The sequence below is a fragment of the Callospermophilus lateralis genome, chromosome 9 (genome assembly GCF_048772815.1).
Source record: "Callospermophilus lateralis isolate mCalLat2 chromosome 9, mCalLat2.hap1, whole genome shotgun sequence".
Taxonomy (NCBI): domain Eukaryota; kingdom Metazoa; phylum Chordata; class Mammalia; order Rodentia; family Sciuridae; genus Callospermophilus; species Callospermophilus lateralis.
The window spans coordinates 8,215,065-8,229,063 of NC_135313.1; the positions used below are offsets into that span (position 1 = coordinate 8,215,065).

The 13,999-nt window shown below is 34.6% G+C and overlaps 1 protein-coding gene across 1 annotated transcript in view; it reads right to left on the minus strand.

The window, feature by feature from the left end:
• Positions 1-13,999, minus strand: part of Psmd1 (proteasome 26S subunit, non-ATPase 1) — a 90,614-nt gene that overhangs the window by 71,573 nt on the left and 5,042 nt on the right. Inside the window, exons 3-8 of the mRNA XM_076866008.1 lie at positions 13,217-13,290; positions 12,880-13,049; positions 9,892-10,097; positions 7,800-7,943; positions 5,519-5,745; positions 675-735 (exon numbers count right to left, since the gene is read on the minus strand). Coding sequence (XP_076722123.1) covers positions 675-735; positions 5,519-5,745; positions 7,800-7,943; positions 9,892-10,097; positions 12,880-13,049; positions 13,217-13,290 — 882 coding nt within the window. The remainder of the gene's footprint in view (positions 1-674; positions 736-5,518; positions 5,746-7,799; positions 7,944-9,891; positions 10,098-12,879; positions 13,050-13,216; positions 13,291-13,999) is intronic.

Below are 13,999 nucleotides of genomic sequence, written 5' to 3' on the forward strand. Positions count from 1 at the left end.
CATTTATCCTTATTTGAAAGGAAGAAAATTTTGTTTTCTTTTTTGTTGCCAATAAAATATACCAGCTTGATGAAGAATACAATTCATTCCAATGAATTGCTCCCAATGTAAAATAGTTTAATATCAAAAATAGAAGAATAATAGGAAAGAATAATTACCAATGACACACAGGAAAAATTACTTTATGTAGAATTTACTTATACTTTAGATGAGAAACTCCCTGCTAAAGATGGAAAAAAACTGTTTAATTGACAAATACATATAATCTCATGAACTACTAAGCCATTAAGACAATTCTTCATGGAAGAGAACAGGTGAAATTTACAAAACCAAGCCTCAGAAACCAAAAACCCTGATGGAGGAAACATTTACATCACTGCTCTACTATTTGCCCCACCCTTTCATACACTGAGAACATTAAAACAGCAGAAACAACTAACTTGCCCTCTAAATAGGATGGCATTTGTTAAATGCCACGTGTTTATCTTACCTTCTGACAGTTAATTTGAAGGTTTTCTGAACAAAGATCATTCTTTGGTAAGTGTCTCAGGATTTCTTCTAAGTGCTTTTTTGGATTAATGTTTTTTTTTAAAAAGGGACTTTTGCATCAAATTTAAATGAATTTACAATACAACATGTTAAATGGCAACCTCAAGTTTAAAAAGCATACTCACAGCGTCTGGTGTCTTTCCTAAAAGTGCACTGCCTGTTTTTTCTTCTGTTTCCATCGACTCACTACAATGAAGGGAATCAACAATCAATAATCTGATACTGTTTCTAAATGGAGCATGCAGACAATCTGTTCACACCACAGATCCAAACCATGTCCAAATGGAATATTTTGCAAGAAAGTGAGGTTTACTTCATGAGTATTACCAATAAGAAATAAGACTCTAGGCATCTCTAAGATGAAAGAAGCCCAGTTATTGAACTTTCCCCCAAAAAATTCATGAAAACACCAAGCAACTAGGTCAGGAAAATCCATGGATGACAAATACTGCGTGCAATGTATTCCTCCCCATTCCCAAAACAGACAGATGGAGATAAACTACCATAGGCTACAACCAGTATGAAGTAAAGCATTAGGGACCACAATAATAATTAAAACTAAACAGCCAACATTCTCTTCTAGGTCAAAGCACCATGCTGAGGAGAAAATGCTGGGCAGAGAAAGGAAACATCAGCCATCTTTTGTTTAAATACAAACACAACAGAATAATTTATAGAGAGCAGTGAAAATTTATTTCAAAACAAAAGACATTAAGAAAGTGATACAAGATAAAAAAAATATCAGAATTTGAAATTTTTAGAAATTAAAATAACAGAACTGGGGGAAAATTGGAAATAAAAGGAAAAAACCATTATAGAAATAAAGATTAACTCAGAAGGAACTTGGCAGCAAATAATCACATAATACCTTAGATAAAGAAGACAGGAAAGAAGAAAAAATTTCAATTAAAAAGAAATAAACGAACTTCTAAGATCAGGAACAAAGACAGGATATTTACTCTTGTCACTTTAATTCTTTAATGTACCAGGAAGCCCGCCAGTGCAGAAAAACAGGGGGAAAGGCATAAAGATTAGAAAGAAAGAAGTAAACTGGTCTCTAGCTACAGATGATTCCAATGTGGAAAATTCTATAAAATCTTTTTTTTTTAATTTACAAAAGCTAAAAAGTGATTTATGCAAGGTTACAGGATTCGATGTTAATACACACAAAAAAACTATGTGTGTCATATAGTAGCAACAAGTTGAAAACAGATTTAAAAATACTACTTATAGTAGAATAAAAAAAAAACATAATATACACAGGAATATAAGGAATTTAATTTAAGGAAAGATATGCAAAACCTGTGCACTGATATCTACAAAATATTGCTGAGAAAAATTAAAAAAAACCTAAATAAATGAAGAAAAGCACATGTTCATGTATTATAGATTTAACATTAACAAGATTTCAATGTGGGACAAATTGAGCAACACAATCTCAATCAGAATCCCCAAATTTACATAAATGCAAAAGATCTATAATAGTCATAGTAATCTTAAAAAAAAAAATTGTAGGTCTGGGGGCTGGGGATATAGCCCATGGTACAGTGCTTGCCTGGTATGCACAAGGATCTCCAGTAGCCTCCACCCTCCCAAAAGGAGGTCTTACATTATCTGATTTCAAGCTTCCAATAAATTTGAGCAATTAAGTTTACTGATAAAAGAAATACAGATCAATGAAAAACAACAGGAAAAAAATCTATCAACACATACATATAACTTGATTCTTGTCAGACTCCAAGGCAATAGAAAAAGGATAATCTTTTACACAAACGGTGATGAAACAAATAAGCATTATAAGCATTCATGTGGAAAAGAAAATAAAACCTGTTCTAACTCATACCATATACAAAAAGTTGAGATCTACTAGAGATCTAAATACAAAACCTAACATATAATTTCTAGAAGAAAACACAGCATATTAGCACATTGTATTTGTAACCCATGAGGCCAGTGAAGAATTTCAAATAGAGCCCCAAAATTGAAAATATGACTGATCAAAAATAAAAAAATTTTGTTCATAAAAAAATGCCATTAAGAAATGAAAACATACACCAAAGACTGGGAGAATATTCATGACACATATTTTTATCAAATGACTTCTATTAAAATAACAATAAAATATCACTTTACCAATGAAAGGAGCAACATTTTTAAAAGACTGACAGTAAATGTTGGTCAAGATGTAAAACAACTACACTGCTTATAAAAGAGTGAAATGGTACAGCCATACTGGAAAAGAGTAGCAGTCTCTTACTAAGTTACTGTATTATTTAATGATTCTGCTCCCAGGTATATAGCCAAGAGAAACAAACACATCTATAACTACAAAAATGGTTGTTCACAACCATTATTCTTTTCCCCTTTTCTGCAGTACTGGGAATTAAACTCTAAGGCCTCAGTGTTTACTAGGCAAGTGCTCTACCACCAAGCTGCATCCCCCAGTCTTTATTTTATTTTGAGATGGGGGTCTTGCTGAGTTGTCCAGGCTGGCCTTGAACTTTCAATCTTTCTGCCTCAGCCTCCAAGTAGTTGGGATTATACACGTGGCCATAGCCTTGTTTTTGTTTGTTTGAAGTATTGGGAATTAAACCCAGGGCTTCATGCATCCTAGGCAAAAGCTATCACTGTGCTACGTCTCCAGCCCAATACTTTTGTTCTTAACAGAAATGAATCAAACAATCCAAAGGTCTATCAATAATGAATGGATACATATACTCTGATATACTCACAATGAAATGAAATTCAGCAATGAAAAGAAATCAATTACTGTATTTTACTATGTAATCATTACAGAGTTTATGACGAATCTTTTGAAAAAAGTGGGTCAAACCTATTATATGAAGCTTTAAAAAAAATTGTGTGCATACTACTTAAAAATCATTTATGACTACATTGTCTTTGGTGCAAGATTAGTATGCACAGATTCAACACATACATTAATGTGGTGTTGACAATTATCTGGTGAAATACGATATTAATTCACTCGCCAAAAAGATTCATTATGCTGAATGAAACAGAAACAAAAACAAAAGGATGCATGCTATATGATTCCATTTTTCAAAAACTAGCAAAACTGGGCTGGAGCTGGGGCTGGGGCTCAGTGGTAGAGCGCTTGCCTAGCATGCATGAGGGTTTGATCCTCAGCACTACATAAAAATAAACAAATAAAATAAAGGCTTTCTGTCCATCTACAACTACAAAAAAAAAAAAAAATTGAAAAAAAAACTAGCAGAACTATCTATGGTGATACAGATCAACAGTGGTTTCCTTTGGAGCAAGAGGTTAACTGCAAAGGGCACAAAGTTTCTGGGATGGTAACAGAGGTGTTGGTTATGTAGGTGTTATACTAGCAAAACCCAACAAACTGTATGCTTAAGATGTATGCATTTCAATGGTATTTAAATTGTTAATTAAAAGAATGGAAGAAAATAAGGAAGAGACAAATAGAGATGATAGGCAAATGAGAGCAAACATTCCTATAAAAAAGGAGGCTCCCAAAATAAAAAATAAAGGAAAGGAACAACACAAATAATAAAACCTAAAAGAGAACCTTTCAGAGGCAGGAATAATTTTGGTGTATCTGAAGACCATCACAAAGGTCAGTGAGGTTTGAAAGCAGTGAGTAAAGGAAGAGAAGATGAAGTGAAGGGTACAGAGACCAGACCATGTGCAGTTGTCTTGGTATCCAGAAGACTTGTTCCAGGAACCATCAGATATGATCTGTGGACCCAAGTCCCTTATACATAATGGCTGAATAATTGTATGTAACCTGAACACATCCTCCAGCATACTTCAAATCATCTACAGATTACTTATAATTATGTAATGTTAATGCTAGTGGTTGATTTACTGTATTGTCTAGGGAATGACAACAACAACAAAAAGTCTGTATATATTTAGTACAGATTTAATGCTTTTCCCCTCAGTATTTTCAATCCATGGTTAGTTGAATCCATGGATGCAGAGCTTGTGGATACAAAGGAACAATGCATAGCTCTGCAAGTTACTTTCAGGACTTAGAATTTTATTTGAAATGTACTGGAATGGTAAGATTGAAAGAAGAGTGACACCTGATTTAGTTTCAGAAGAATGACTCAACTGCATGAAAAACTTTGGAAGAAATCTAAGGAGGGAAGGTATAAGTGATATATAAACATTTTAATAAGTGCTCTAAATGCATAAGGAAATACAGAAAACTAAGATCTAATACTATATTAACCTGTTTATGTATTCAGTTTTTAAAAAAGCACAAAAAGATGAGGATGTTTCTTTCCAAATATCTGTATCTGTCTATCTACCTATCTATCTATCAAGACATATACCTTAAAGCATGCCCTCCAATCCCATCTAAGACTCCCCCCCCCCCCCTTTCTTCTGTTTTGGTACTGGGAATTGAACCAGGGCCTCAGGCATGTTAAGCAAGCACTCTATCCAAGAGAAGTAGTAGATCCCTGACTCCCTGACTCTTTTTACTTTTTTAGACAGGGTCTTGCCAAGTTGCCAAGGCTTGCCTTGAACTTGCCGTTCTCCTGATTGAGCTTCCCAAGTAGCTGGGATTACAGGTAGATTTTTTTTTTTAACCTTTATTTCATTTATTTATTTATTTATTTTATGTGGTGCTGAGGATCGAACCCAGGTCTCACATGTGCAAGGCGAATGCTCTACCACTGAGCCACAATCCCAGCCCTATAGGTAGATTTTTACTTATTTGATTAAGGAACAAACATGCTATCTTTCCCTACCAGATAATCCCTTCTCTTTCTTCCTAGAAGGATGCATTTATTTGGTTTTCATTATTATACTTTAGCACAGTGCAAAACAGAGCAATAGCCTAAAAAGACCTTATAGTCTATGAAAGCTAATGTTAAATTTATTATTAGAATATACCATTTATGAATATTATACCTACTCCAAAATGAAATAAAGAACGTTCAATTAGTTCTGCTGCAGAAAAAGATACTTATACCTGTCTTTCTCTGATCCTGAAACAGTACCAGTATTGGTGGATCCAGGCACAGAAGCAATAGGGGTGCCAACAGTTCGAAGATTCTGGATTACAGATGATAAAAACTGCTGGCTAGCACTTTCATACAAATCAAAACAAATCTGATAAGCCATCAGGAGGTTGTCTTCCTTTACCAGTTTTTCTAAGATATCGCTCACGGCCTGAGGGTCATCTAAGAAAATTAAGCACTGAAATGGAGATAAAGAACAAGTATACAATAACTGAAAACTTCATATACAAGGTACTTAGAACATAGCAAACAGTTGACAATACAGAAAACATTAAAATGTAAGCACAGGGAAATTGGGGGCATACTATCTAGCCTACCCTTTTATTTCTGAACCCAGTACTCATGAAGTTTTCCTAAAAATGGAATGTTCTTCATTAAAAAAAAAAAAAATTTCCATGAATTATACTGTGCCTGGCAATTAACAGCATTCAATATTAGTTGGTGAATAAATCTTAGTTTCTATAATTTTTTTTTCCTCCCACAAATAGGCATTGAATCCAGGGGTGCTCTACCACTGAGTTACACCCTCACCTCCCCCACCTTTTTTGAAACAGAGTCTAAGTTGCCAAGACTGGCCTTGAACCTGTGAACCTTCTGCCCCAGCCTCCAAAATAGCTGGGATTACAGGCAGGTGCCACCAAGATCAGTTGCATCTTTAATGTGAATCATTATATCACCTGTTAAGAAATACATTTCAAGGGCCAGAGGTGTAACTCAGAGCTCAGTAGTAGATTCTCACCTAGCATGCTTGGTTTCTTATCTTGTATCATTAAATGTATTTATTGTTAGAATATGTCATCTATGAATATTATTATATGAGTAAATTTGTATAAACAAAATTTTAAATGTACGATACATTTTCTTATACAAATTTTAAAGGATAAGGAATAAAAAGCTAAAAAAAAATAAAGTTGCCTCTAAGCAAAGGACAGTGAAATATTATTATTCATATGAGTTTTTAAAAACCTATTTAGAACTATTAAAAATTATTTAGAAACAAACAAAAACTTCAAAAATCTATATAAAGAGGGGTTGGGGTTGTGGCCCAATGGTACAGTGCTTGCCTCACATGGGTGAGGCACTGGGTTCAATCCTCAGCACCAAATAAAAATAAAATACAGGTATTGTGTCCATCTACAACTAAAAATATTTTTTAAAAATCTCTATAAAGAGAGCTAACAAAAAATATAATGTTAAATTGACTTTGAGTGGTTTAAATGTAAATATTTTTTCTTCCCAAATTTTCTGTTTCAAACTTGGTTTAAAATACATTTTCAAAAAAAGGGCTTTTAAACTTAAATTTGTAAAAAGTATAGAGGATAGAAATATATGCAATAAAATGCTATGCTCTTATGCAGAATACAAAAGTCTAGGGCTAGGGAAGTAACTCCATAGCAGAGAGCTTGCATAGTCCTGGGTTCAAGCCCCAGCACTGCAAAAAAAACCCCAAAATCTCTAAAATTTTAAAAAATCAAAAAGGATGAAGATGTGGCTCAGCAACAGAGCACCTCTGGGTTCAATTCCTAGTACCAAAAAAAAATTAAATAAATAAAAAAGAGAGAGAGAGACAGACAGAGACAGACAGAGACAGACAGGTGAACTTATGCACATTTCCAGTCCACAAAATGCAAAATAGACTTTAAGGATCTATATGTGCTTGGACCTTGGGGAAAACACCTAGCATTACCTTTGGGAAAAGACCCAGAAGAAGGGATAGGGAAAGACTAGCTTTTCATTTTATATATTTTCTGTTGGATTTTTTTTTTTTAATGTACAAGCAGATACATAAATTAAAAGATATAAAGAAACTATATCCAAATGTTTGGTTGTGTTTCAGTAATGAACCCACAGGTAATTTCTATACTGTGAATTCTTTTTAGCATGACATAGTAGAGCATCAGTAATGTTTTTATCTTCTACCTTCTACCTTTTTAACCTTCATTTCCAAAATTTCCTTAAATGCTTAGATTAATCATTATGTTAATCATTTTCAGAATTTAAAAAAGAATGCATATTAAAAATGCATTATAACAAAACAGCCTTTAGGGCTATGAGATTCCATTTCTTATCAGTAAAAAGAAATATAAACCATATAGCTAATCTTCACAAGGCTATTGATAAGATCAGCTGAGATACATGTATGAAGCCATTATAATAATGTAATACAATATAACACGATGTGGTATAAAGTGGCATTGCACAGTGTAGAGTAATGTAGTGCAGGGTAATTACCTGACAAACATTGATGAAATCAGGTTTCTCCAAGTTCATGTAGATTTTAACTAGAACTCTTAGTACTTTGTTCCGAAACTGTTTATTCTGCATTAAAGACATGCAGAGCTTGAGGCTATAAGCTAGCATTCCCGGGACATCATTCTGAAAGAGATAAATTTTAAATTATATCATTATCTGGTTACTGAAGCATTATGTTTATTAGAAACAGAATTATTTTAACATACCTTCTTTAGCCATTCAAGACAATGACTTAAAACCCTTAGATAATAAAAACCTAAATATTGTAAACTTTTTTAGAGAGAAATTTTTAGTAAATAATCACATATTTCCTTATTTTCATGAAAATGGATTGAAAGTAATTTAATATTTAGTGGTCATCCAGGACTATCACTATATTAACAAAGAATACTATAACAGATTGATGCTGTTTATTATAAAAAGATTGCTTCAACTGTCCACACACTAAGTGATTACGCTTTGCAACTGTGTCTGTTGAAGGCTTTCTGCCTCCTACCTTGCTACTAGACTCCTTCCTGATTTACTGCCTGTACTTATTAGTCAGAACTATCTCAAGCTCTGAGTGACTCAGGCACTAATGCTATTACATCTGACTGGTGTTCTATGAGGAAACCTTAACCTACATAATGTTTTTTTTACTCTTGGGGTTCTTATAAGCAGCCCCAATATTTGAGATACTGCCCTATAAAAGTTCTTCAACATAAACATACTGTAGAACTACAGAAGTTTTTCAAAAAGCAAGTTGTAGCTTATTACTAAGTAAAAATAAATCAACTTAATGAGCTGTAACTAGCATTTTAAAAAATTAAATACAATCTTAAAATGTCAGAATTATATCATAAATAGTAAGTACAGGCTTAAGTGCAATATGTACTAGAATGCAAAACAAGATGAATTTTTTACTCTCTCTCCCCATCCATCCATTTACCAGTACTGAAGATTGAACTCGGGACACCCTACCACTGAGATACATCCCCAGACCTTTTTAAATTTTAATTTGAGACACAGTCTTGCTAAGTTGCCAAGGCTGGCCTTGAACCTGTAATCCTCCTCTCTCAGCCTCCTCAGCAGCTGTGATTGAAGGCATGCATCACTGAAGGCATGCATCATTGCTTTATTTTTAAAAAACATGTATTACCCCTTTTCTTTCTACCTACCTACCTATTATTCATTGCCCATTTTCCCTCTGGATTCCCCCAACAGACTGACTGATTTGGGCAGAAACTTTGTTGCCACTATATCTCCAATGCCTAGAATAGTAGGCATTCAAAAAGCATTTGCTGAATGAATAACAGCAAATATTTTAATCTTGTTCACAAGACAAGGAGAGGCTATACATGCACAAAAATTAAACTGAGAGTGAAACAAAGACCATCCTATCATATGGTCATTCATTTATTTATCCTACTTCTGCTGCTAAACAGTGGCTTAGACCTTGATGACACAGTAATGGAAAAGGCACAAAGTACTAAGCTGGCAGGAAAAGCAATTATTAAATAATTAACTAAAAACTGACTAACACTTTGAAAAAAATACAGGGCTCCCTAAGATTAACAGAAGAATTGGACCTCATCTTTGTAGTAGAGGCTGACTAGAGAAAGGATATTGGAGATTGATAGAAAACTCTACAAACAAAAGACAGCTGAGTTGTGATCATGAACAGGAATGATGCAGGTTAATAAAGAATAAGTCTTGCACCTTTGTGACTACTTTGGTTGGTGACTTAAACTGTCTAAATTATTGTAAAACATTATTAAATCTGGAATCTACTTAATAGTGTTAACCACAATAAATTAATTCAAATAGTTTATTAATACATTCTTCTTAAAAAAGGCAAGGTAATAAATACAACTTCCTCAAGTGAAACTTCAAAAAGAATTGTGGCAAGAGAAAAGCAGATATTCTATGAACACAAAACACAAAAGTTCATATATTAAAAAAAAACTTTGACAAAAAAGCACCTCATTTTTTTAACTAGATTTTCTTTTCACTACCCAGATTTTCAGTTTGAATACTTTGTTTTGCTGATTTCCCATCAATAACAATCTCTAAAATGACATCATCTACCTACCGACTCCAGTATGGTCTTCTCAAACACATCTAGTCTTCGTGTCTCCAGAGCAATGCCAATAGCCTGCTTGTACTTGTGATCATCTAGACATCGCTGGAACATTTTATTCACAATGCCTTCCAGCCTCTGGTCAATTGGTTTTTTTTCTCCTTCAGGCAAATCTGCATTTTCCACGCATTGTTTGGTATAGTGATCAATGCATTTTGCTATGGAGAAAATAAAATAACTGATTACCTTGTAAATTGAGCTAAACTACCAAAAAGGGCAATGTTCACATTTATAATCACATATCCCTGTGAGATAATTATAAAGTAATAAGGAAATTAAAAATGTTAGAACATATGCTTTCAAATAAATCTGTTGTATTTGCAATAGTTACAATAAAGAACCACGCACTCACTCCCATAAGGTTGACATTATTTAAAACATTTCTAGGCCTGGTGTAGGGGCACACACCTGTAATCCAAGCAGCTCAGGAGGTTGAGGCCAGAGGATTTCAAGTTCAAAGCTAGACTCAGCAACTTATCGAGGCCCTAAGAAACTCAATGAGACCCCATCTCAAAATAAAAAAAATAAAAAGGACTGGGGATGTAGTTCAGGGTAAATCGTCCCTGGGGTTCAATCCCTGGTATAAATGCACCTACTGCCCAAGTTTCAGGGAGAGTCATGTTCTCCCATTTGCCAGGTTTACTTGTCATAACTACAGCCCAGGTATATGTAATAACTAAAACCCAAGGTCTAGCCTTATTCCCAGCTAAAGTCTCATAACTAGGAGAAAGCTTACTAGTCTTGAATTTTCTGGAGGTACTAATGAGTATTTATGCTACTCATTAAGATCCCAAGAAGAGAATCCCAAATTCTACTTTGTATGCCCCCTCACAAATCTCAGTGACATTAAAAAAAAAAAAAAAAAAAATCCTACAAAACTTAGAAGCATGAATCCTCTACTTCCACACAAAGTAAAGAAAACTGGGTCTCTTGATTAACAACCACCCTTCAAAGCTAAAATGATATTATATTTAGAAACAGGGATGGCATCTCCTATCTCACAGTACTTTATTTTTTAAATTTTTTTATTGATTTTATTTTTTCTCATAGCACTTTATAACTTGTTATCAAATAATAGAAAAGATAAATAGGTATATTTAACCACATTTCTAACAATGTGAAGAAAGTGCTCTACTTTCAAAAACATGTTGTCTATCCTTTAAAACCATCAGTTCTTCCTATAGGATTCAAAGAGTTAAAAAAAAAAAAAAGCAACAAAGAACCCAGTTAGAAGCTGTCCCCAGTAGTGCACACCTGTGATCTCAATTATGGGAGGCTGAAACAGGAGGATAACCAGTTCAAGGTCAGGGAGATCTCTGGCTCATAAAACAGAAGAGAACCCTAGTTAGAACTTCAGGGACATCTGAAGGTACCTCTTTCAATCCTGCTGTGCAGCATTTCCCAATTTCTGACACAGAGTATGAATTTTTCCCCCTAAGGGCCTATGTAAATAATGCAGATTTCCTCTTTAATGAGCAATGAAAAATACCTGCACTGCACATTCCTGACAGGGAACATGATCTTGAGCTCTTTGAAACTATGATCCCATCTACAGGGCATGCAGCCCCTTTTTTCAACTACAAGATAGACGTTTCTCAAATATTCAAGTATTTTTTAAAGCTATAAAATCTTTGAACCTTACATAGTTATTTGAACTTATAATTCTGGTTGAAACACAAGAGAGAATCCAAAACCTTGCCTATGAGTTTCTGGCACTGGAAACGTTCCCCAAAGGCCCATGTGTTAAAGGCTTGTTCCCGATGTGTTGCTATTGGGAGATGGAGGAACCTATTAGAGGTGGGGCATGGTGGAATGCTTACAGGTGATTGGGAGCCTGTCCTTGAAGGGAATAGTGGGGCCCTGGTCCCTTCCTTTTCCTCTCTTAATTCCCTGTCCTGAGATAGGTGGTTCTGCTCTTCCACAAGTCCCTGCCATGATTTATTGCCTTATCACAGACACAAAAATAACAGAGCCAATTGATCATGGAATGAAACTTCCCAAACTAGTTACCTTTCTTCTCTACAAATTGATAGTCTCATATATTTGTTATAGTTCAGAAAGCTAACCACCCCTTCATTTTAAAAATAAACAAACTGGGCATAGTGGCACACTCCTATAATCCCAGTGACTAAGGAGATTGAGACAGGAGGGTTCACAAATTCAAGGCTAGCCTGAGCAAATTAGTGAGACCCTATCTCAAAATAATTAATAAAAAGTTCTAAGGATATAGCTTAGTGGCAAAGTGCTCCCTGGGTAGTACCACAGAAGGAAGGAAAAAAGGAGCAAATGAGAAAACAATGGTTACTAGTAAAAACTATGGATTTTGGACCGAGTAAACCCAGGTTTTAACTTCTGTCCTTTCTATTTAATAGCCATGGGTCTTTACTTATCAGAATCCAAGTTTTTTTGCATTTGTACAACAGGGCAAAAGTGGAATCAATCATGATATGTAGAGTGACTAGTATCAGGCCTACCACAATACAAATATTCAATAATGTCTTCTTAGAAACAACTACATAAATTTGCATCAATCTGTTACTCATAATAACCTGAGTTATCATCTCACCAAACTGTATGCTCACTGGACTAGAGATAATCATAACTGATGAGATAATCAGGCTCAGTAGGAGGTAGATCTAAAAACTCAATCTGCTAAAATTATCATAGAAAGATTATTAATTTATAGTTAAAATAAAACTGAGCGAGGCTGGAGATGTGGCTCAAGTGGTAAGCGCGCTTGCCTGGCATGCGTGTAGCCCGGGTTCGATCCTCAGCACCACATACAAAGAAAGATGTTGTGTCCGCCAAAAACTAAAAAATAAATATTAAAAAAAAAAATTCTCTCTCAAAAAAAAAAAAAAAAACTGAGCAATATCATATTCTGGAAAAAAAAAGAAGGAAGCCAACAAGATAAAGCCTTACCAGATATAAAATAATTACCTATAATAGTCTCCACATATTCAGAGTTATCGTTGACATTGAAGAGGTCACCTGCTCCAAGAGCATAATTCAGAGACTCCTCAAAAGCCCCCAGGTGATAAAATACTTTAGATGCCACTAAGGCTGCAAACTGCCGACTCCGGAAACCTTCATCTTCATACAAAACTTCTCTGAAAGAAATTAGAAAGGATAGACCCTGTTCCTTAAAAATCCCAAATCTAAATATTTAATCCACAATTTAATCATAAATTTCTAAATAAATTAATAAGCCACAAGATCACATCCACAATTATTCAAATACCTTATTCAAATTAATAGAAATAGAGCAATTTCTTACATTTTGTCTACAGACTCAGAAATTTCTGCCCAGAAGTCATTGACAACTGCATTCAACTTGTGTAGTGCAAATTCCTGTGAAAGATAAAACCAAAATTCCATTTTAAAATACACTTACCATTTTGTTTCATTTAAAAGTCTCCCCTCCCAAAAACAAACCAATGGCTAATCTGTAATAACAGTCACTAAAACTCTCTCTTTTTTTTAATATATTTTAGTTGTTGATGAACATAATGCCTTTATTTCATTGGTATGTGGTGCTGAGGATCGAACCTAGTGCTTCACTCATGCTAGGGGAGCACTCTCACCACTGAGCTACAACCCCAGCCGGACTAAAACTCTTAATCTCTCAAAGACAGAAATTTACTAATAAGTTTTCTTGAGTTTACACATTTCCTTTCTGTTTCAATCCTGAAACATCAGACTAATCATGTCATTCCATGTCACACAAGACTGACTTGTTAGAAACTGCAAGGGTTGGGGTTATGGCTCAGCGGTAGAGCACTCCACCTAGCATATGCGAGGTCCTGGGTTCAATCCTCAGTACCACATAAAAATAAATTTAAAAAATAAATGTATTGTATACAAATAAAAATAAATATTAAAGAAAAAAAAGAAAGAAAGAAAAAGAAACTGCAGGGAAGCCAGGCTTGGTGGTGCATACCTGTAATCCCAGTGGTTTGGGAGGCTGAGGCAGGAGGATTGCAAGTTCAAAGCCAGCCTCAGCTAAGCAACTCACTGAGACCCTGTCTCTAAGTAAAATATAAAATAGGGCTAGGGATGT